We start from the raw sequence: 23,757 nt of genomic DNA, 5'->3' as shown, positions 1-23,757 counted from the left end.
TCAAGGTTGGAAAATGAGATCAGACATTCTGGGACAGCCCACTAGAGGGAGCCCACGAGCACTACTTGCACTTGAGTATGTTCATATTCGGGAGCTCTGACGAGGTCAAGCCTGAAAAACCATCGAGTCCTCGACAGGAAAACTTGTTTTATTTGTTTGCATGCGGATCAGAAAGTACGTGAAGCCAAGTAGGGCAAGAAAAACAAAAAACACCACCAGCAAGGTTTGGTCCTCAAATCACACAAAAGATTGGACTGCGGAGCGCTTCCACTCGCGTGGACAAGCGAGCCCGTCGGTCGGTCGGTCGGTCGGTGCCGCGCGCGCCTCCGAAATAAGAGCGCTGGCCGGCGGGCGGGCGCGTGCGCGGTACCTGCGTCAGGATCGGAAGACGTGGACGGCTCTGATGACGAACTGCCGGCAGATGGGACACTCGCTCATCCGCTTGCCACATTTGGTGCACGTGATCATGTGACCGCATTCCAGCAGCACGCAGTCGATGGGCGCGTCCATGCAGATGCGACACAGGTTGTGATCAGAGCCTGCCGGACCGCCGCCGTCCTCTAGAGGGAGACATTGCGGTCAAATAGTTGCTTGGCCGGTGGCCGTGTAGTACCACATTTGGCCACAACACTGAGCTCTGCCCCAATTTCCTCTTTCTGATCAATTGAGATGTTTGGCGCGTGTGTTGACTTTCATTTGATTGTTGATGCTTGTGACAACAGGAGGCCATGACATTACACGGCAACATTTCCATTCCTAGCCATCAAACGTGCGTGTCGCGCCTCCCCCGGACCCCCACGCCGGGCAAGCAGAAAAGAAGGTGAAAAGGCAGCGAGTGAGCGGCAACATAAGATGGCCGCCGCTGGCTCCACCTCTTGCTACGACCAGGAAGTGGCAGGGTCGTGTGTAGGGCAGGCGCCGTCGTCAAATTCAACATCATGGAGTGTGCACGTCACGTGCCGACACGCACTCAACGTGTCGGCGGAACGTTCCACATCCAAAACGTTATCTTGGTAAACTTTTCATCTCGGTCAGCCATGATGGCTACAATATGACAAGGACGAGCTTCCCGCCACCAGATCCGTCCTCAAGTGCTTGCAAACGCATCTCATGCGTCATTATTATTATTAGCCAAAGGGATGTCGGTTTAATTTGTTAGTCCATCATTTCAAAGTCAAAGTCACTTTTGGGAAGTAGAAAATGAAAAGTTACAAAAGGCCGCGGACGAATTGAACGAGCGAGCGTCGAAGGGACAGACGCCGGCGACAGAAAGATGGCGGGCAGAAGCGGACTTTTGCGCAGGCGGAAGCGGCTCGGGAGCAAAAGCGTCAACTCACGGCGGTTGTCGTGGCGGTCGCGGTAGAGGCGAGCGACTCTCTCCATCAGCTCCCACTTCTCGCAGCAGCCTTTGAAGTTGACAAAGTTGCGGGCCAGAATTTCTTTCAGCTGCCGCACGCTCAGCGCATCCACGTCGTCCTCGCCGGTCAAGTCCGACAGCGAGGCCCTGCGGCCCGCCGCGTCCGCCGCGTCCCCGACGTCCTCGGGGTCCCATTCCTGAAGGAGAGCAAAGGGCGGGCGGCCGCCAGAACCGTCCGGCTGTCAGTGCTTGCAAAGCTTTTTGGACCCGACACTGAAGAACACGTCACGTCAAAATCAGCTTTAATGTCCTCATGGACGAAGACGTCAACACAACAATGAAAACGTCCACTCAACTGCATAAAGGCTTCTTTTTCCCTCAACATGAGAAGGAAAAAACATCTTCAAGCATTTCACAGCTGTCAACATCCACAATTATTTGTGTTTGTTTTTCCCATTTCAAATAAGAACAACAATCAATGGATTGAATATAATAGAAATCCTACCTGATCCTGGTCCTGGTCCTGGTCCTGGTCCTGGTCCCGGTCCAAAGCATCTGCATCTGCGGGGGCGCTGTCGGGAGTCGCGACTGTCGGGCTGGGGTCAGGGAGGTCGATACCGACGGTGCGGTCGGCGACGGGGATCCGGTCGGAGGCGTCGGGGTCGCCGGTCGGCACCGGGGCTTCTACGGCGGGGTCGCGGTCGGGGGGTTCGGACGCAGACGGCTGCTGACTCAGGATCAGTTCCACCAGCTCCTCCTGCACGAGAACGCCTCCGTTGAAAAGCAAGCAAGTACAAAGAGCTTTTTTTTTGTTGTCTTTTTTATCTAAACGCAAGCCAAGTGAAAGCTTTTGTTACCAACAACAGCTGCTTTTCCACCAACAAGCTCACTCAACCTTTGAGTTCCGCTAAACCGAGTTCTTGGTTGTAAAAGTTCTGCAGGGAATTTGTCATTTGCTTTCCACAGCGTCTTAAGAGTTCTTGGTCATTTATTCAAATGCGTTTGAGGACGTACGAGTTTGATGAGCGCAGCCGATGTCAAAACAACACCCCCCCCCCCCCCCCCACCCCAAATTTGACGTTGCCTTGGTCAGTGCAGCCCGCCCCCTCAAAGTTCCAGCCCGGAACCAGAACCCTGCTGCTGAGATTTGTCATTAGCCGGGAAATTGCTGTTGGTGGAAAAAGGCCAAGGTAAATGGAAAAGTTCTCCAAAAGTTCTGGCGGTGGGAAAGCCCCCAAAATGCAACTCATTTGCATGCGTTGCCACTCACATCGAAGACGGACGTTTTTTCATTCGCGGAATCCGAGTGAAGCAGCAGAAAGCAGCCGTTTTCATTTTGTCACTTGCTGTCGACTGAAGATGACATCACAATTGCTCGGGTGCGGGTCTCGGGGCTCAGCTGTTGTGCGACTGGGATCGCGTGACGTTCGCAAACCGAGCCCTCGGGGGCGGCGTGGCTCAGTGAGAGTGGTCGTCTCGCAAGCCAGAGGTCGCGGGTTCGATCCCATGCCTTGCACTGTGACCACGTGGAAGTATTCTTCCTTCCTTCTGCCTTCCAAAAGCGCAATATCAACAAAGTAACATTGACGTGCATCCCCGATTGCGCCTGAGAGAAGAGCTCGACAAATTAAGTCCAAGTTGGATCGCGTGAAAGAGCTGAGACGGCTTTGTTTTGACTTCGGCCCAAATGAGGACACTTCAAACTGTTAGGAAGAGTAAACATTGAAGGTCTCTTTCAACAGGCAAAAAACAAGACAAAAGTTGTCGCCGACGTACCTTCTCGCGGCACAGGTGCGTGGCGACGTGGTGCAGGTGCAGGTAGTCTCGCAGCTCTTTGACTTTCAGCTTCATCAGCTCGGCGCGTTGCAGCAGGTTGCCGTGGAAACGCCGGCAGGTGTGACACAGGCGGGGGCGGGGCTCCGACTGGGCCGAGCAGCGGCCGCAGTAGTTCTCTTTGCAGTCGGCGCACACGTGCTGGTGGCGAAACCAACATTGATTGGCGGTCGGGCGGGCGCAGCTGAGACCGATCAACGCTGGCGATCGGTCGCTCCTTCCCAATCAATCACACTTGCTGGACATTTGAATGGCGTAAACGACTTCCGGAAGTCACACACTCTCGCCGTTTCCGGCCACTGCTGCGACACACAGGCCGCGTCCCAACACTCGCACCCCCAACCCTGCGCCTCCCAATCGTGCACGCAGTTCGTCTCCGCTCTCTGAAATGCTTCGGACAACGGAGACAGACACGCTCGCACCGATGGACGGGACCGCGCAAGCCAGGGCAGAAGCGCAAGCAACGGGACGCGGCCCACACGTCGCAAACAGCAACCAGAAAGAGCGCCGATGTGTGACACACGGAAGTCGCAAGTCCCGCCTCCTCCGTGGCACATTAGAAGCGGCCACCAGGCATGGGCCCATCTTCCATAAGCAGAAGCTCAAAAAAAAACTATCAATTTCATCAATTTATGTCTGTGCAATTTCAATCACGCGATGGAAATGTAAACATGCCCCCCCCCCCATCCAATTCATCGACAAAATCATCAAGAAGTTAAAGCCGATTATGAAAATAATCGTGAGTTGCTGCCCCAATTTTAATTTTAAACAAAATAATCCATTTTTGGTACAGAAGAAGCGCGTACCGTGTGAAGTTTTAATAAATACAATCGTATGTCATGTGTCCTGCATGGAAGGCCATTCGCATAATGAGCAGAAGTTTGTAGATGTGCACGCTGTGCTGTATTCATAATGGATGATATGATGGATTCCAAAAAGATGCGTTTGTGGCAGAACCTGGTCACGTCACGGTGTGCCATGACGCCGCCATGACGTCGCCACTGGCCTATTTTCACAATGGAGCCGTAGGCTACTCATGATATCCTTGGGGCTAACTAGGACTTGCTGGCTCTATTTTAGGACAATGCACATTAATGAGAGGATAAAGGCATCCATGTTGGCAGTGTCTCTTTCACCAAAACTTCAAAGGGGTGTGCAAGCAGCCAATCGTGCGGTCACAGACAGTATTAGTGCTTATTGAAAGCTGACTGACTTTTGAGAAGTGCGCTAAAGCGTCGAACCGGCATCTAGTGGCCAATTCAAGCAGACTCAGCATTTTGTGGAAATATTGTCTTGTTGCTGCGGTTACCTTGGTGGTGGGCGTGTCCAGGCGTCGGCCACAAGCCTTACAGACGTGTAGTTGTTGTTCGGGGGGCGGAGTGGGCTGGCCGCTGAAGGCGGAGTTGGTGTAGGACCGAGGGTGCGTCTCAGCCCCGCCTGCCTCGTTATCCGCAGAGTCCAAACACAGCCAATGACAACATGACGCCCACATTTCTGGCAACAAACGACAACAACATGACGCCCACATTTCTGGCAACAAACGACAACAACATGACGCCCACATTTCTGGCAACAAACGACAACAACATGACGCCCACATTGCAGGCAACGCAGCGTTCGTTGCCTGCATTTGGGAACATTTGCAAACTTTTCCAACTGGGAGCCGCATACAGCCAAACGAAGGCAAACGAAGGCAAACGAAGGCAAACGAAGGCAAACGAAGGCAAACGAAGGCAAACGAAGGCAAAAGAAGGCAAACGAAGGCAAAAGAAGGAAGAGAGGCTCCCCTCAACATTAAGCACACTAAAAGCAATCCATTCAAAGAGGTACTTCCGCCCCACACCCCCCCCCCCCCTCTTTTTTTTAAAGAGGGAGCGACCCCACGTCACAACTTTCTGACAAATAGTTAGTTGAGGATTTGTCATCATTCTGAGGTCATGAATCAAGATCCAGTCATGAAGACAAGACGTGTTGACGTTGTTGTTCTTGTGACTTTCCACACGACGCCTCACCTCGTCGTTGCTTTCAAGCCATTTTCTCCAAGCAAGCTTGAGTAATTGTCAGGTGCCGAAAGTTGAGATTCGCTCCTCAGCTCAACTTTGACGGCTTTGTTCGCCATTTTCAAAGACTTGCTCAAAGTTTGTGTCACGCTTTTGGCTGGCGCACTTTGACTTCCGCCACTTTGGTTTGACGTCAACACGAGCCACCTTTCTAACTTCCAACGTCAACGCCATTGGCAGAAGGCAACAATTCTCAACTTTCCTCTTCGCTTTCCACACTTTGCTCGCACTTTCGACGAGATTGGACACTGCGCGAGCGTGCTAAGCTAACCGAGCTAGCGGCGGCTTTGTCAGCAGAGCAGCCCAAAAGTTGAAAAAGTTCAACGACAACATTGTGAAAGGAACAAACAAGAAAGAAAGAAAGAAGCCAAGCTTTTCTCACCTGTCGCCACGTTGGTGACGGCTTTCGACGGCTAGCAACTCGCGAGCCAAACAGGAACAAGGTGGCCGGTGATGTCATCAGGTGGTCTCCATACGTCATCAGGTCGCGTGCAGGTGATACGGTCACGAAACGCAAATATGCCCGCGACGTCATATCAACGCGCAACTGCTTTTAATACAAGTGCACTTAAGTTAGGGTGACTATTTTCCAAATTTAAACCCGTAACACAACAATTCGCTGAAAATGTAACTTACAATAAATTCTCACCAGGAACTATTGATAACTAATGTAATGCTAAATGGCAATGCCATCTTGGTTGGCAGTTCAACAACACTTAATAAGTCATGCACTCGCTATTCTGTAGCCTTTTTTGCTCGCTTTCCGATGATGTGGCAGTGTTGTTAGTTACTTTCCCACCGCTGGGGCGGGGGCTCACCTGGAACTGAAGTTGACATGCAGCTTTCCTGATTTTGGTGCGTCAAAGTCAAATAAATGATCAAATGTTGGCGCACTGAACGCCTACTTCTATGAGATAAATGCCCTACTGTCTGAGTGATCATTGAACGCACCTCGAGTTCGCCGCGGAACACGAGTCAGAACAGTACTTCTTTTTTTTTTTGCTTCTCCACGCAGCTATCGACCGTTGAATATAAGCAAAACGTTGTTTATAAAACTGGGGGAAACACACATTCACATACAGTACAAGTAAGTTTACCCTGTCTTTAAATGAAAACATGCGCCGCGGAAACGCTCAGCTGGCGTTCGTTCTGACTTCATTTCCCATGATTCTTATACACGGAAGCAGGAAGTAGTTCTAGTTCCAGTATGACGCAAACGTGTGTGACAAACTGGTTTCGTCAACTCAAGCAGCTTTATATTTTGTCAATTAACTTTGTATGAGGGGGAAGGTGGCAAGGCAGGAATGGCTATTTCTGCTTGTGTTGAGTATAGGACGTCTGTGTAATTTTATTTGGAATGTATGTTTAAAACCCGTGGGCAGTATTTTATTTTGAAATGGCTTGGCCAGAACCAACAAAAAGCCCAAAACGGGTCACAATGCCGCCTAGGGGTTAATAATGTTCCCTTCCTAATGTACTTGTGATGATTTGGGCCATTTGTAATGATTTAGAGCTTGAAATGAGCGGTCTAGCCCACTTGACACGATCAGATTGAAGAAATGAGAATGCGTCCTCAATCTGACAAAAGAAATGTGCATGTGGCCCCCACAAATCAAACGAGTCTCAAGCGGCCTTCCCAACACGGCTGGCCCCGTCTCAATCAAGTCAGGACATTGGGACAAATGAAATTGCTCTGAGGCGAAATCACACTGTTTGATGATTCCGTTTATTGCCGTCATTGTCACCAAGAGAAAAAAAAAAACATTTAAAACAGCCGTTTTATTTCTTTTGTACAGTAAGAAAGTGTCTGCGACATCCAGAACACACGAGACAAGAACCCAAACAATGACACACCCCGACCCGGTCCACAAGAGCACATAGATACGGGACGCGGTCCGATGCCGAGTCTGGACTGGGCCCAGAGCCGAGCCTGGACCGGACCGGAAGGGAGGGAGCGAGCAGGTGTGGACCAGGAGCAGAAAGCGACAACTTGCGGGGAAAGGAAGTGAAACGAGATTGTGTAATGTGCTGCTTGCTTGGGCAACAATTTGGACTTTGCTCTTTCTTCTGGTGGTCCACACTGACACAACGAAACCTTTTTTCTGCTTTTCTTTCTGCTCTTCCGGCGTCCGCTCGCTCGGCTGCCGCAAACGCGTCACTGCTGCAATGGAAGACACACGAGCAGATCAACAACAACAACCTCAGTAACACGCAAAACAAGCATTGAGCGCCGCCGCTGCCGTGGGCCCGAGAGGCCGATCGAACCTTTCGCAAAAAGCGTCAACAACATTAACTCATTGACCGGCAGCCCTTTTCACAGCATCGGGACTCACCTTGGCAGACTCGCACAAGAATGTGTTCTACGCGGTCCCGTCAAGAGCGCTCATTTTCAAAAAAATACATACATTGGGGGGGGTTATACAGGGGCCAGAATCAGAAATCAAAATGATTCACATTGTGTTGACATTTAGCAAAAACTCAAAAGGGAATCTGTGATTTGTAGCACATCATCCACAACGCAACTCGATCTGCTTCACACGCCGAGAGATTTCAAAGCAAAGTTAAGAAACGCTAAACAAACAAAAAAGCTTACGAAAATGACTCCAAGATGATTTTGGAAATAATCCTTTTCAAACTACTTTGAAAGCTTCATCAAAGTTATTAGAAAAGAAACTATCATTTTCAAACTGGATTGAAAAGCATTTACACTTGATTGAGATGTTTGCAATCTGGATTCATTCATATTATTCACTCGGATTTTAAAAAAAGTACCTTTTTTTCCCGGATGTATTCATCTGTTTGGTGGAGGGGCGGATTATACACGAGTGCGTGCAATTGACTAAATCTAAATCTAGCAAATGAAAACAGTGTCTTTGTGAACAAAAGTTTGATCCATTTGCATTGTTCAGTAAGCAGCAGTCGAACGTTTGAGCAAATTCATCGACCAATTTCACTTGCTTGCCAGCAGAACGGATGGAAACGGAGGAAGTCATCGCTCCAGTTCGATTGAGACGAGCGGTGGCGCATGCCGCGGAAAACAAGTGCTGGCGGTGAGTTCATGATGCCGGGAAGTGAGCCGAAGCAAGCATCAGTCACTTCCCAGCGTGACGCCATCAAGTGTTTCTGAACGTTTCACAACAAATCACGTCAAGGATTTTAACGGTAAACAAAATGGCCGATTGCAGTGAGGGCAGCGCAACTATCGCCGCGGCAACAAGACGAGCTCGTTGTCGCCGCGGCCATAAAATGACCAGCAAACCAGATGGTGTTTGCCTTCAAGGGGGCGGGGCTTCAGGTCTTAGGAAAGGGGACGTGGATGTGGCCTGCTGTGATGTCACAGTAAGCCAAAGTGAGAGGGCGGAGCCCAGAAATGCCAAACACGCGTCGACAAGTCTGCGTGAAAGCCCGATACGTTGCTTCCAAATTCTACCGTCAAACGCCCTTTGACCTCATTTGACCTTGGGTCCACTTGCAAACGAGGCGCAACCCTCGGGGCCGATGGCGACAAATAGAAAGGTGACAAAATGGCCGCCTGCCTCTGCTGGGATTGGCCACGACGCAGCGAGGAAGGCCGACGACAAGTTTGGCTTTTTGTGTGAGCAGAAAAGTCGCGCAAAACGCGCAAGGACGACGCAGGCGGGCCGGCCCATTTCTTCTGGCCGACGGGGCCACGTTTTGGAGAAAGAGGGTGGCCCGCTTGTCACTTTGCTGATGAAAATGCAAAAGCTGACACACCTGCAAAGGGCGGAGAGCCTTTTTTAGGCTCACGGTGGAATTTCAGCATCTCAAATTGGCTCTTATTTTTCTGCCGCTCGCTCGACTTGGCATTTCGTCCAAATCGGGCCAACTTTTTTTTCCTCCTTTTTTTCCCGCCATGCCCACATTCAAAGTCTGCAATCATTTCACCTTTCTGGCAACCGGAAGCATCTTTCCGTATCTGGCAACAAGCCATTCAACTCAACTCCATTCGCGGCGTGGGCCAAATCGCCAAAGAGAGATTTGCTGCATATTTACATGACAATTTGGAGAAACGGCGCCGGACGCTTAATAAGAGCTAAGAATGAAAATATGCGCTGATGCAAAAGACAACAACGAAGAGGAAGACGACGAGGGGGGCGGCGTCCGCTTGCCGTCGGTCACCCGAACCCCGCCCCTCCCACCCTCCTTCAGTCTTTAGCTTTCTCCCGGGAAATCACCTCCTCTCGCGGCTTGGCGCCCCCAAAGATGGCGGAGTTGGGGTTGGCCACTTGGTTGAGGGGCTCCGACACCGTCCGAGGCTTCAGCTGGAGGCGTGGTCTCTGGGCGCGCTCCTCTGAGAAAGAAAGCGGCCGGTCAATGTGCGTGCTGGCCTGCGGTGCGATTCCTGACGTACCGTCCGATGGTTCCCTGAAGTCGGTCATGCCTCCTCCGCGAGGCGGCGGCCCTTCTCTGAAGCGCCCCATCCCGCCGCTGGCAGCGCCGGCGCCCCGCCTGTCGCCTCCTCGGCCGCCTCCCCGACTCCGTCCTCCCGAAAAGTCGTCATCTTTGAAACCTGAAAAGCAGACGCCGAGGACGCCGCTCAGCACGGCCGCCATGCGCTCAAATCAACCCAGGGTCAGACACTCCTTTCCTCCTCCCCCAATCACCATGTCGGGATTTTCCAAGTGGGCCAAAATAGTTCATCGCGAAATCCCTTTTACAAATGAACATCATCAGTCCAAATAAAGGCCAACATCCTTCCTGTCTGAGCAAACAGGAAATGCTGAGTCACTCAGAATCAGGTGCTCGCAGCGTTTGTCCACCAGAGGGCGCTGCGACCCCACTCAAGCCAATACGCGGCTTCCTACGGTGGATTATCGGAAGCTCCCGGCGGCCTTTTGCTTTGCCAGCTAAATCTTCTGCTTCTCACCGGCAGCAACAAGAGGAGGCCAACGTCGAGATCGCCTTCTTCGAGACCAAAGACCGCTCAAGAAGGTTTCTCAAGGCAGTTCAAGACCCAAGACTCTTCTCCAAGACCCAAGACCGTTCTTCAAAGCCGTTCTTCAAGCCACCGCATACAACATTTCAGTGTTCGCGTTAAAGGCATCACGTTTTGTAACTTCCCCCTTAATGCCGTTTACACGCTGCACACATTTAGGGCCAAAATCCAAATCATGGTTTCATAGGTTTTTTCGACTTGTCAAGAGTCTTCGCCAACAGTCAAAAGTTGCACTTGAAAGTCCACCTTTCTGATTGGACATGTTAAAGAAGCTAAAGCAATTTTTTCGAAAGTATTTCCTCAGCCGGTTATGGGAATTTGGCGAACGTCCCCGGAAAATCCCTTCCTGGTGATTGAGGAACGAGCGCACGATGATTCTTCATCACCAGCAGAAGCAAAGACATGACATGAATATGCAGATGAGCAAATGTGCAGCCATGCACGCGAGTTGCCAGTCCTGCCATCTGATTGGTCGCACCTCCACCGGGCGGATCCATGAAGTCGTCGCGTCCTCCTCGGGGACCGCCTCCTCCTCGACCTCCTTGGCCTGCAGACGACACGCCCGTTAACACCGCCTCGCCGATCCGACGCCGGAACGCCGGAACGTCGGATCGGCGGATCGGCGTTCCCGTGACCAGCGGCCGGTGAGCATGTGATGAACGTGAAGAACGTGAAGAACGCGAAGAACGTGAAGAACGCGAGCGCTCGCCAGAGTACCTCGAGAGTCGTCTTTGGGGAAGCCGAAGCCGGTCCCCCCCCCTCGCGCTTGTCTCCGCCCCTCGGCGATGTCCACGCGAAGTGACCTGGAGCCTAAATCCTGCGGGGCGGAAGGCGACAAAGACGGTGAGCGGGCTGCCGGCAAAGAGGCTGGCTGGCGGGCGATGGACTCACGGCACCGTCGTACGCCAAGGCCTCCTTCAGAGACTCCAAATCGTCAAACTCCACGTAACAGAAACCTGAGGGAGGAAGACAACGCGCACAGCACGCCACGTCAGCGCTAGCAAACGGAAACGGCCTTTCGGGCTTTTTGTGCCGTCCTGATGATGCAACATCACGCTCTTGCTCAAGGGCACTGCCGCATGCTCACAAGGGCTGAGGGTGGAAAGCGCAACCTCCCGCCGCTCTACCGACCGAGCCGCGCACGCCGCTCCAAAATGTCCCAACTCGCTGTTGGACGGTACCGGGACGGCACGCGAGCCACCAGAACCAAATGTTTTCAACGACTGAAAAAGAAGCAAATAGCCATCAAAAGGAAAAGTTCTGATCATGCATTTAAGCAACGGCAAAAGTTTGGACCATGTAAAGGTCGTCCTCAACTTACGAACACGAGAGGTTGCTTGTGAATTGAACCGCATGCAATTTTGTGTCAAAATTTAATTGGATCAAATTGTTACAAATTAAATAGTAAGAATATGTCAACAAAAAAAACACATTTTTAATGAAATAGAAACCAATTAAATTGAAATGACATCATCCATTATGAACTACTTTTCCTCACAGTGCATTAAATAAAATATTTACAAAGTACAATGCAATAAAAAAACTAAATATGCTTAAGCACATTGGCGGCGGCGGACGAGTTATTGAGTCGAAGGCATCGTTGGCTTCTCAGGAAACGAAGTTTTCCGAGCGCCCGTCAAGTGCACATGAACGTGATCGGCACGTAGGACGAGTCAAGATGGCGACCGCTGAGTCAGAGTCAATTGATTTGGAAGCTGAAAAGAAGTTTTTTGCTACTATGCCGATAAAGACGACGACCGAGCGCTGCTTTTCATGAATATGGTCCGGGAAAGCAAATGAAATGGACTCGCGGCGCGGCGCCGATATCGAGTGCGTGCGCCAGACGAGGCTCATTTGCCGTTTTGTCGCGGAGTTGCTCGATTGGCCGGCAGTCCTGCCAATCGGAACGCCAACAAAGACTTTTTTTTTTGGGGGGGCAGTACTGCAGCGCATGCAATCAATCGCTTAGCTCGGATCTCGCCATTCCTCGGAAGCCGCCATTTCCCACCCTGGTCCTGGAAAGAAATTTGCCAAGCGAGCCAACTAGTCGTCTTGCCGTCACATTTTCAAAACGCTTGTTGCACATCATTTCATATTTTGAAAGAAAAGACGGATATTGTTGATCACGTGTTGTTCTGTCAATTGTCGGGTCAAAGTTCAAGTGTGTTCACAAATTGGCGGCTAGCCCTTTGCTCACTTTGCTTCGTATTTTCCGGCACTCTCGCTTGTGTTGTTCTTGGCCGACCACCGCTTCCGTCTACTTTAGCATCATTTACAGGATCTGCCCCCCCCCCCAAACCCCCAAACAGTTTTTTCCATGCGCTGCCGCAACTCGGGTCGGATTCCCATCACTCCATTTACAAGGCAGACAAACAAGTTAAAAGTTGTCAACATTTCCAGACGCACGTCAACATGCTAGCGAATGTTCCCCGTTGCACACGTGTCACGGCACATCAGGCCAAGAAAGGCGGGCGGGCGGGCGGCCGGTTTGTGCGGGCGGCCGGTTTGTGCGGCCGGTTTGTGCGGGCGGCCGGTTTGTGCGGGCTCACCTTTGAACTTGTCAGTCTCTTTGTCGCGCACCAGCCGCACGCTGCGTATGCTGAGGTCCTTGAAGATGTTGTCCAGGTCTCCCTGGACCGTGTTTGGCGGCAGGTTGCCCACGTAGGCGGTGTAGGGCGGCTCCGTCGGAAGCTCCTTCATGCGCCGACCTCCGGGGGGGCCGGCGCCGCCGCCGCCGCGGGGCCTGAGGGGAGGAGGGGAGCCCGCCGTGAGAAGCCGGCCAACACGTACCAGCGCTGCAACTCTTGGTCAGCCATCGTCACAATTTACAATCAACACGAGGAACCTTTTTTTCTTTGGCGACTTATTGACAAGACGGACGCAGTTGTACAAGTCGCGTTGGGACGCAGACGGGAAGCAGCGCATGACTGGACTCACATCGCCCCAACGGCTGCTTGGACCGCAAACTAGGGACGGGCGACTACTGGTAGCAGGTATCGGTACCCTGCCATTTTATCAGGTATCGGTACTTGCAACGGCGGCTGATAAGAGTATCGACTGGCCCATCAGGAACAAGAAATTAGAAATTGGGAGAAAACTGACATTCATTTTATGCAACTTGAAGGAAAATTGCTGTGCTGGGATGCATGCGATAGTTTTTTTCCCCCAGGTTTTTTCTGTCCTTGGATTTGTTCGGGGGGAATTTGATGTGCCAAGAGTACTCGTAGTACGTGTACTTGGTATCGGTGACTACCTGTACTGCCAAAAAGGTGCTATGGAACACCCGTAATTGAAAGACTGACATTGCAGATGACAGACCACCTGTTGGGCAAGCAAAGGTGTCCTAAAGACGGAACAAGTGTTTTTTGGAAGCGCTTGAATGAATAAATGGCTCGAGTGGGCTAACGTGATTGGAAATAAGAGCGACCCGAGTTGCGAGCTTGGGGAAGTGCTAAACGGAGGCAGCTGCCATCGCGATGCGATGCCGCAGCGTTGGAGGAGCACCAAAGCGCACCAAAGCACACCAAAGCACACCGACCGCCACCGACTGCTCCCTCCCGCGTTACAAGCGCAAAACACGGCCACCAGAAGTCGCATCATTTGGGGGAAACGCAGCGATGTGCTGCTGCTGCGTGCCTGTTTGCGTGCGTGCGTGCGTGCGTGCGTGGCTCAAGACAGGCGCCCAGGCAGTCTCCACCACACAACGCGGAGGCCACGCGGGCCGCCGCCGCCACAGCAGCAGCAGCAGATTTCCTTGCAAATGTCGGACGGCCGCCGCTGGCCGCTTGGCTCGTTTCGTTTGCGACAGCTTCAAGCGGCTTGCCCGTTAGCACGTTAGCTCGTTAGCACGTTAGCTCCAGCAGCCAGTCTGCAGCCTGCCACCCAGTGAGCAAAGCGCGGTGTTCGCCCGCCGCCCGGACGGGCTCGCCTGGCCCCGAGCCGGCATGCGTGCGCGCAAGCCTCGGGACGGGGGCGGCGTGGCGGCCATTCGGCGGGAGGCTCGGACGGACTCACCCTCTGTTGCCGCCGAAGCTGCTGTAGGCCCGGTCCCGATCATCGAAGTCGTAGTCCGCCATTACTGCTGCTGCTGTGTGCGGAGGGGGTCGGGGGGGTGAGGGCGGGGCCACAAGGAGGGCCTTGACGTCACGCCGGGAAAGCTTTTAGGTGTCCGCGGAGCGCCTGATCGCGAAGGCAGCATTGGTTGGCTCGCCAGCTGCAGGGGCTTCCGTTTCGTCGTCGAATCTTCTCGCAAGTTTAGTGACAGCTAGCAGGATCTCATGAAGTGAACGTCACTGAATGACACGCCCCCAAACCCGGGGGCTTCTAAACGAGCTCGACACAAGTCCCACAACACGACACCGTCTCACATTGATGACGTCACCAAACAGCAATCCCACAACACGGTCGCTTCTTGACGGCGTCATTCTCCTGTTGGCGCGGAAGAATTGACCGTCGTGCCGTTGGGAGAAGTGAAGCCAACGGCGGCCATCTTACGTTGCCGCTCACCAATGTCGCCAATCTTGAATATCGTGATTTCATCTGCAGCGTTTTCACGCCAACCAATCAAGTCTGCATGTACATTTCATTGCCAAGACTCAAAGATTTGTCTGCATCGTGTCGTCACAATATTCATCAACTCTCAAGTGAAAGCACATCTGGGAAACAAATTGCCGCAAAATGTAGCGCTAACTGCAGGCTGTTATCCAGCAAAAAGGATTTTCAATGGACTATTAGGATCCGGGAGGCTGACACACATTTTGGCCAGGGTATGTTTTTTGTGTGGAATATCTCAGAGTCAAATAATGGAAGCATCTAAAATTAAAAAAGACTAGGCTGTCTACAGAGGCTGTGTTAAAATGTGTCGCTCTGTTAAAGGACTTGAGAACTTTTTTTTTTAAAACAATCCCATTTTTGTAGGGGAGCTCAAACGGATTTTGTCCTCGACTGTAATCTGAATGACGAATGCAGACGGTGAAGTTCGCTTTTTGCGCCATTCGGCTTCAGAAAAGAGGCGAGCCGTGATTGGTCGTTACCTGAGCTGATGCTTTTTTTAAACAAACCCAAAACGATGACGTAAGCAAGGCGGCATATTGTCAAACATGTCGCTCGCCATCTTCTCGCTCGGCCAAATGAGCCAACGTCAAATAACGTTGACAGGAAACATGGAAGGACATTTGCAAGATTTGAGCAGACTTCAGAAAAGCTTTCCGTCCCTCCACCAGATTGCGCCCAAAAAACATTTTGTGCCGTTACGGCATCGGTACAAATTCATTGTCATGTGTGTCGCAAATGATAAACCCGTTAAGATGCTTCAAATTAGGGTTTGGACATTCAACAACATTGTCACTTTTTTTTTGTGTGCGTGTGTGCAGCTTCCCAAGCTCAACGCAGGTCACTGCTGATGTGCGCCGCTTCCATTAACAACATGGCTGCCTGCGAGTTGACCAAAAGGCAAATGTCGACAACTTTGCAATTCCTGGAGCCAGCATTTTTTCCCAAGAAGCAGATAAGACGAGCGCCCGTTGGAAGGTCATCCCCGTGGCAAGCGTACCATTTGGAGCAGGTGTGCCAGAAAAGTTCCAGGACTGATGCCGGCACAAAAACAGTGTGCCGTCTTCAGATGCCAGTTGAATTAGTTCCGTCAACATGTTTGTACCTCAAATCGTCTTTTCCTATTGAAATGAATGTAAATGACAAGTCATCTGTTCCTGCAAAAAGAGAAAAAAGTTGTAGTATGTATTTTTAATGATGTAAAACTAGCACTCCATAAAAACACAATCCTGACATAATTTAAATAGAATTCAAGCGTTTGTGTCACACGGCATCAATTAAATGCTGCTCTTGACCACCTGGGGGCAGTGTGAGCTATGCTGTTCATCAATCACGGCAGTGGAGTGTGTTCCGCCTCCAACTCAAGTTGGACGATGTCTCAGCTCGTCTCCGAGCTCATCAGAACAGCACTGATCGGAGTTATTCCATACGGAGGATAAAGACAATATGACAATTCCATTCAATTGTCTGTTTACATGTTGCTGCACCATTTGCGGTGAAATTGTTGCTAGTAGAGCACGGCAACAAAGACGCTAATTAGCATTAAGCTAGTGGGGGGCCTTTCTGCAGGCATTTGACTGTCTAGTTGAATTGGGGTAAACTTCAGCTGGGAATGGCGTGGGGCAACTTCAAGTGTTGGCGAGTTGCCAAAGTGCTGCTGCTAATTGTGATGCGAGTTGATTGATGAATTTGTCACGTCCGTCCGTCCAGGAAGCTTTGGGCCGCACACGCGTCGCGCGACGGCCGCCGTTTGGCCACAGCGAGCATTTCAAAGCGGCAGATTTTCATCTCAACAGCAAAGAAAGAAGAATGTGTTTGTGCGGAACGGATGAAGCTCCAAAGCTGGTTTGAGGTCAGGAGAAATCCAGAAAGTCCCAAAAGGCTCTCGGCGTTGGATTTTCTGTTCACAAAAGAAAGGACAACAAAAACGGGATTTTGGTGGCAAAAGTCGGAGGCTTGAATGGAAAAGGAAGGCTTCGGCCATTTGCAGTATTCGGGACGCTCATGTGGAGCGTTCCAAAGCGCCGTCGTCCATCTTGTCGGGCTTGAGGGCGGGGCCTTGCGCCTTGCCGTCCCTCAGCACGGCCAGCGCGGCGCCCGAGAAGGTCTTGAGCACGCCCAGCGTCTCGCGCTGCAGCGTGAGCGACTCGCTAACGAACTCCTGCTGGCTCTCCACCAGCAGCTGCAGCGACTGCGCCAGCGTCTCCAGCGAGCGCGACACCGACGCCAGCAGCTGCCGGCTGGCGCGCTGCTGCTGCACGCTGTGGCACGCCAGCTGCTCCAAGCCCGCCGCGCGGCCCGCCGCGCCGCACGGGAGCGGCTCGGGCTGCGCGCCGCCGCCGCCGTCCCATTCCGCCGGGCGGGGGCGCTGATCGGACGAGCAGGGCGCCGGCTGGGAGGAGTCACTGGCGGGAGGGAGGAAGGAGGGCGAGGACGAGGAGGTGACGGCGGGGAATGCGGCGGCGGCGGCGGAGAGCGACGGCGAAGCGGGTGACGAATCGGCGTCGCACTCTTTTGAGGTGGTGCTGACGGCGTTGCGGTTGTGCCGCGAGTACGTGTGGACCAGCTTGGGCGGCGCGAAGGACGATTGGGCCGAGAAGGTGGAGTTGTCGTCGCAGTCCATGGAAGGTTCTGCAAAAGAGACGCAACAAACTTTGCAGTGGGAAAACATTTTGGGGACTTGATTTGAACTCCTAAAGTGTCATTTTCAAACATTTTCACAGCTCACTTGTGTTAGATTAACTCTGCACAGATGAAACTAATCTCCGCCTTCGCACCTGGCGACAAGTATAGTGTAATATCAACACTGACCAGTGTTGACTAGTATTACACTTCAACTACCACCAGAGTTGTTTTAATCCCGTTGCAGTGGAAAAATAAATGAACACTTTTAAAAGTGTTGTTTTAACTAGGTTTGGTGTGGGCCAACCTATACACTTTTCGGGTGTTAAATTTAACTCTGTAGGTGTTGAATTAACACTGGCAATTTTGCTGTGTGGACAAAATGGAAATGAAACCAAAAACAAGATTTTTTTTGCTTGGCTTCGGTCAGTAAGTTTGAAATGATGTCAAACTTTTGTGGCAAACAAACTTAAGAACGTTTCAACTTGTAACAAGTTTGTGAAAATGATGTCAATCAACACAATAAACAAATCAAAGGATAATTATTTGGATGGAGATCTTTTCTTGATTTGAAAACCGTCCAAATGATTGTCAGCCTGGCGATTTCCTCCAAGAAAGCAAACGTCACCTTTTACTTGCTTTTTGTCATTTGCAGCCAAGAAAACGCAAAAAGTTTCTGACCTGCGTCGTCCTCCGACGAGCGTGACGGCTCGCCTGCAAAAGCAAAAACACAAACATTGTGGGAAGGGAAGGTTTGCGGCATTTGCGGCGGCATTTGCGGCGGCATTTGCGGCGGCATTTGCGGCGGCATTTGCGGCGGCATTTGCGGCGGCATTTGCGGCGGCATTTGCGGCGGCATTTGCGGCGGCATTTGCGGCGGCATTTGCGGCGGCATCCGCGCTTACCGCTCAGCTCCTTGTCGGGCGACGACAGAGGCGAGAAGTCGAAGGAAAGTCCGCCGGGAAGCGAGAGCGAGCCGTTGTTGTTGTCCAGGTACGAGTAGCAGCCGGCGCCGTCCTTGCCGGCCGCCGCGTTTGACTTGGAGCCGTCGTCGTCGTCGTCCGCGTCGCTGAGAACGTCTGCGAGGCAACACGCAGCGTTTTCACCACGGCGCCGTTGCCATGCGCACGTTACGCCGCCTATAAGAAGTCTACACACCCCAGTTCCAGGCCACGCCAGCTTTTGATTGAAAAAAGTTGACTGATGATGGAAAGACTCGACAGTTCAGGTCGACACAAACACATTCAAACGAGCAAAAGCATTTTGGAGACTTTTTTTTGTTTCTTTTGTTGACTGAACTTGGTGATCCTCGACGAGATGTGGCGAGAGCCGGGGTCAAATTGGATACAATTTCTGGCCGGAACCTGACATTAAAGGTCACCGCGCAGCCAGATTGTTTTTTTTGGGGGGGGAGGGGGGGTGTGTTGTAAAACCACGGAAATGCAAAGAAAATAGAAAACACAACGAGTCTCACGCACGCACGCACGCACGCACGCACGCCATCCGGCCACTGCATTCCACTTACTGTCCAACGAGATCGTAACAAGACAGACGTGAGAAACTGATTTGGATTGAAAATGTTCGTTTTTCAATGATGTGCAAAATAACATCACGAAAACACCAACGTGCGCGCATACGTGCACAGAACGGGGGACAGAACTCCGAGGAATCAATAATTGATTGACAGATTGATCATCATGTGATTGACTCACATGATGATCAATCTGGAAAGTCACTCGGCAGATCCGTTCGGGAGGGGCGGGACTTGCTGTACAAAACTTCCATCTGATTGGACGATGCGGCATCTTTGCACGTTTGTTTTGACCAATCACGGCAACGGCTGAAAATGTCATCAGCACGCATATCGTTAGCGGATCAAAATGGCGGTTCAAAGAAGCTCTTTGCACAAATCCACGACTTCCTGAACTCAATGTCTTCTCCGGAGTTTGTCAGCTGACAAATGCGGCGAGAATTCGTCTTGCCGGCAAGCATCACAACAGAGCGGACGCTGCGTGTGACGCCGTCCGTCCCGAAGTGGACGTGGCACAAATTTCACATATTTCAGCCCATCAGGCCACGAGACCAAATGGCAAGAAAGTACACATTTTTCAACAAATATGCCGATTTCTGCCACACCAAACCGTGTCCTCCCACCGCACGTTTCGCCATATGCAATCGCAACCGCCGAAACACACTTTGGATGACTTGATGTCAATCGGATCTTAGTAGATCGTTTTCTTCTTGTGCGGGAGGCCGGCAGCTGATTATTTCACATGCGGGCTTTTGACACTCGCCCTCATATTTTGGGGACCGACGCACCGTTGCAGACATTTTCCCGCAAGGTAGTAGCGGAAGGTAGTAGCGGACGGTTCCAAGCCACTTTCCCCCCCTGGGCGTGACCCAGACACTTCTGCGACGGCGTCTCACCTCCCGTGGGACTCATGAGCAGGATCCCGTGGACCATCTTCTCCACCGAGTCCAGAGACTTCCTCTTCCTCCTCCCCGCCGAGCCGTTGGGAGCTCGAAGGAGGGCCAGACGACGCTTGCCGTCACATTTCAGGTCCGCCCACTTCTTCATGATTTGCCGCACCTGCGACACAAAGCGTGCTTGGCTGAGGATGGGAGGTCATCGACGGCTGTGACGAGTCCAGGAGGTTCTCCCGGGCCTCGCGCATCCCGCCAGGTCTCCGCATCGACACCCTCAGTGGAACCTCATGCTGACGTTTCATTTACAGTAAACAGTTAGTTGGATTTTTGTTGTTGTTGTTTTTTGTGGAACGCTTCGCAGAATTCTTTTATTCCACTTCCAATTGGTTTTGGGTGTAATGCCACCGCCAGACACTAAATGGCAGCACCCCATTTTGTTTGCAACTAGTTTGGAAGAAGTAGAGTGAAAACAGGAAGTATTTCAAGCTCATTGCAGTTTTTGCCACAGACTTGTATATAAATGTACTAACTATGCCGCATAGTCGCTTGACTTAAATAGTGAGGCCACCGGCGGCCATCTTACGTTGCCACTCACTAAGCTCGCCTAACATGAATACATTGACTTCTCTGCACCGTTTTCACGTTACTGACTGGCAAAAATAACACCACGTGTGGCGAGTGGTTGTAACAACAAGTCTGGGGAAAGCGACGAATGCACATTTCATCAAGGCTGCGTTCACACTGCAGGCATATTCGACTCCAATCGGATTCCTCATCAAATCAAATGTGTATTTTTATTTTTTTTTACTTACCGTTCCTCGCAAGCACGTGAAGCGGTTTTCTTTTCTTTTTTTAACGACCACATGTCTAAGACCGGGCACTAATTCGCTATTTCCGGTTGAGCATGAGCAGAGTCGACGGGCCAGTGGAGCCGTTAAGGCGTTTGACTGCCGAGCATGCGAGGAAACGAACGGGCAGGCAAACGATCGGATATTGACAATGCGGGCGCATTGGGTTTTTTCACGCGTCACATCACGGACTGTCAAATCCGCTCGGAGTGTTTCGAGCTGATCACAGACAGACGCATCCTGTCCAAATCGGATCTGAAAGTACCTCCCGCGTGTGGTTTCCATCCGTCCCGCAAAAATCCGATCTCATGTGCTTTGTGACTGTTCGGACTACAAAAGAGTCGTACCCATTTTCAACCCGGACGAGCTAAAAATTGGATTTGGGCTGGCAAGGCCTAAGAACGTGATTCGATGTTGTTGTTTTTGTTCTGTGAATGATACTCAAAGATTGGTCTGCATCATATTGTCACAAGCATCAACAATCAAAAGAAAGCAAAGCTTATCAATCCATTCGTTATCCAAACCGCATCGGTACCAAAGTTGTTGCCAAACTTAAACCTAAATTGTGTGAGATAATGTAGCATATTTTGCCAACTATGAGACGCTACTTTTTCCATGCCCTCTGACCTCTGCTCCACATGCTCACAAGTTTGCTGAGCACGAACGAACGCCTTTGGCGCTCATCGTCCGTGCGCACGTGTGTGATGACATCATCGCCCACCTCTCTGTGGTTCTGTCCCAGACCGTTGATCTGATCCGTGATCTCAGCCCACTTTTGTTTCTTGGCCTCTGCAGACACGCCGTGATTAAACTTCCCTGCAGGACGACACAAAATGCAAACGCGCTCAGTACTTGATGACTTTTATTTGGGACCAAATATGCTACGTGCTAAAGTGCTATTATTATTAAATCCTCTTTTTTCACTTTTGCCCAATTAGTGACTTGTCAGAATTCAATGGAGTCATTTGTGACCAGGAGGTAACAAGAGCGCACAATTTATTTGTGACTTCCGTTTGCTTCACTGCACGCAAATCAAGAGAAATTGTGTTGAGTGGACGCCTGCACTCACTGAGGAGGATGTATCTGTTCCTGCGCACTTCCTGCAGCAGCATCTTGATCTCGGAGAAGGAAAACCTGGGCCTGTTGCCGAGGCACCTGGCTCCGCCCGCCTTCAACTCCTCGTCCTCGTCCTGCCAGGAGGTCGCCATGGCCGGCCCGCCCGCTCGTCTCCGCCACCGCCGCCGCTCCTCCTCCTCCTCCTCCTCCTCCTCCTCGCCGGCACGCACGCTGGACGTCTGTCGGGTTGGCGCTCTGCCGGCTCTTCCCGGTCCTGAGACGAACAGCCCTGCCCAATCAAGAGGCACGTATTTGCCACATACATAATTACGGGAAACTCGGGTGAGAAGGTCAAACCCATCATCTCACCCCTTGCTTTGGGGTAGGAAAGCAGAATACTTCATCAGTTTTGTTCACAAATTTGAGAATATTCTAAAATAGCACATCTGTAACAAACAAAAATGTTACTATTTGGGGGGGCCGACTTATTTTCTTGAGTCCCGAAAGAATGCATAAACAGTGCACTGTAGTTTCACTACAATGTGGTTTAATTTCATTTCATTCCCCAAATCCCATAAAGGAAAATAGGAAGGTCCATAAAAATCAAGCCCATTCCAGTAAACATGGTTCATGATTTTTTTCCCAAGCAAATTAAACAAATACGACATTTTCTTGTTTGTTTTCTTTCTTAATCTCTCTATAAAGTCTTACTGATTTTACTCGTGGAAACAATTTTGTACATTTGTTAACGAAGTAAGTTGGTGGGGAAAAACAAACAAACTAATTTCTTATTATTTCATACATTGTTATCTATTTCCATCAAACCCGAGAAAGTCAAGCCAATGTCCGGTCACGTGGTCTGTCTCGACCAATCATCAGCGTCCCTGCCGAGCTTTTGTCGGCTAGCAGTCGCACACATTCAAACATCAACAAGGTTTTTTGACGCGCCGGCGTTGCCATGGAGACGCCAACATTTCATCGCCGACGCGCAGATGGAACAAACGTCAAAGCGTCACCACCGAGACAAAGATATTGCGTGCCAACGTCGAGTCGCCGGCGAGGCCGAAGACTAGCGTCGCGCTAGCTAGCGAGCTAACAAGCTAGCTGTATGCTAACGCACTCGCCACTGAGTCAGTGTTTGGTGTGTGCGTGCGTGTGTGTCGGAGTGTAGAAGTGTTAGTACGCAAAAGAAACGTAACCAAAGGATGAATGAAAATGAAATGTTTACCGACAAAATGGCGACGTCCTCGGCCCTGCTCGAAAATTCGGCGTGTGGTGAGAGAGGCTACTGCGCATGCGCAACACCAAGCGCCTAGAACGCGCAAAATTGGACGCGCGCGTGCGCAAACGCAACAAAGGGAGCGAGTGGCCGCAATCTAAATGCGCAAATCGAGCGCAAAGTACTGAGTGGCCCGCGGTCCACATCCGGCCCAGACAGCATTTTCACCGACACCAGTTCGCAAATATTTGGTGCATTCATTTCGGGGTTTTTTTCTCTCGAATTGGTTAAAGTATTAATTCGGTTTTTGATATTTTTTTCATGATTTATCCTATTCAACAATGTATATAACGGATGGAAAAAAATGTTTATATACAGTGGTGCCTTAAAATGGCTATTTCATTTGTTCCGTGACCACGCCCATAAACATTCTCAAATGAGGGCCGGGTGATGGAGCAAAAGCAAAAAACTTTTTTCACAGCATACAATATTGTAATTTTTCATAGTGTGTTTAGCTGCCATCTTCAAATGGACACAGAAAATGCAAGTAACTACAGAGAACGTCAACACGTGACGTCAGATCAGTCTTAACACTTGTAGTGTCGCACTCCAACCAAAAGAGGCCAGCATTGGGCACACCTGAACACATGTAGACAATTTACAGGTCAAATAAATCGGAGACCAAAACGGAGCAGGAAATTGTGATTGCCTGTCGACACGCATGTCCGACATGTTTGATCTGCTCATCGTGATCGACCTGAAATTGATCACCGTCACCAAATGGCATCAGTTTCATCGCAACCATTTGAAAGTTACAAGACACACGA

General features: G+C 51.0%; 3 protein-coding genes across 6 annotated transcripts; all 3 read right to left on the bottom strand.

Annotated features, from left to right (window-relative positions):
* Positions 1 to 132: 132 nt before the first annotated feature.
* rffl (ring finger and FYVE-like domain containing E3 ubiquitin protein ligase) lies at positions 133 to 6,045 on the bottom strand. 2 transcript variants are annotated; one of them, XM_077565337.1, is made up of 6 exons: positions 5,633 to 6,045; positions 4,500 to 4,684; positions 3,134 to 3,331; positions 1,873 to 2,114; positions 1,338 to 1,558; positions 133 to 560 (listed from the first exon to the last, which is right to left on the bottom strand). In XM_077565337.1, the coding sequence occupies exons 2-6, from the start codon at positions 4,680 to 4,682 to the stop codon at positions 376 to 378; spliced, it is 1,029 nt and encodes a 342-aa protein (XP_077421463.1). In that variant the 5' UTR covers positions 4,683 to 4,684; positions 5,633 to 6,045; the 3' UTR covers positions 133 to 375. The 2 variants fall into 2 exon arrangements, with proteins under 2 accessions (XP_077421463.1, XP_077421461.1); XM_077565335.1 differs by having other exon boundaries at positions 1,338 to 1,554; positions 1,863 to 2,114; positions 5,633 to 6,034.
* Positions 6,046 to 6,954: 909 nt separating this feature from the next.
* Positions 6,955 to 14,557, bottom strand: eif4h (eukaryotic translation initiation factor 4h). 3 transcript variants are annotated; one of them, XM_077565564.1, is made up of 8 exons: positions 14,222 to 14,541; positions 12,757 to 12,950; positions 11,099 to 11,163; positions 10,925 to 11,024; positions 10,686 to 10,754; positions 9,623 to 9,781; positions 9,447 to 9,562; positions 6,955 to 7,411 (listed from the first exon to the last, which is right to left on the bottom strand). In XM_077565564.1, the coding sequence occupies exons 1-8, from the start codon at positions 14,281 to 14,283 to the stop codon at positions 7,406 to 7,408; spliced, it is 771 nt and encodes a 256-aa protein (XP_077421690.1). In that variant the 5' UTR covers positions 14,284 to 14,541; the 3' UTR covers positions 6,955 to 7,405. The 3 variants fall into 3 exon arrangements, with proteins under 3 accessions (XP_077421690.1, XP_077421689.1, XP_077421691.1); XM_077565563.1 differs by lacking the exon at positions 6,955 to 7,411 and having other exon boundaries at positions 7,418 to 9,562; positions 14,222 to 14,548; XM_077565565.1 differs by lacking the exons at positions 6,955 to 7,411; positions 10,686 to 10,754 and having other exon boundaries at positions 7,418 to 9,562; positions 14,222 to 14,557.
* A 1,377-nt stretch (positions 14,558 to 15,934) lies between these two features.
* Positions 15,935 to 23,191, bottom strand: LOC144051735 (uncharacterized). Its single transcript, XM_077565105.1, has 8 exons — positions 23,116 to 23,191; positions 22,940 to 23,023; positions 21,725 to 21,985; positions 21,377 to 21,471; positions 19,808 to 19,970; positions 18,286 to 18,459; positions 18,062 to 18,094; positions 15,935 to 17,389 (listed from the first exon to the last, which is right to left on the bottom strand). Exons 1-8 carry the CDS (start codon positions 23,189 to 23,191, stop codon positions 16,761 to 16,763), a joined length of 1,515 nt encoding a protein of 504 aa, XP_077421231.1. The 3' UTR covers positions 15,935 to 16,760.
* Positions 23,192 to 23,757: the final 566 nt, after the last annotated feature.

This window comes from Vanacampus margaritifer, chromosome 5, assembly GCF_051991255.1.
Source record: "Vanacampus margaritifer isolate UIUO_Vmar chromosome 5, RoL_Vmar_1.0, whole genome shotgun sequence".
Classification (NCBI taxonomy): domain Eukaryota; kingdom Metazoa; phylum Chordata; class Actinopteri; order Syngnathiformes; family Syngnathidae; genus Vanacampus; species Vanacampus margaritifer.
This window is presented reverse-complemented; position numbering and strand designations above follow the sequence as displayed.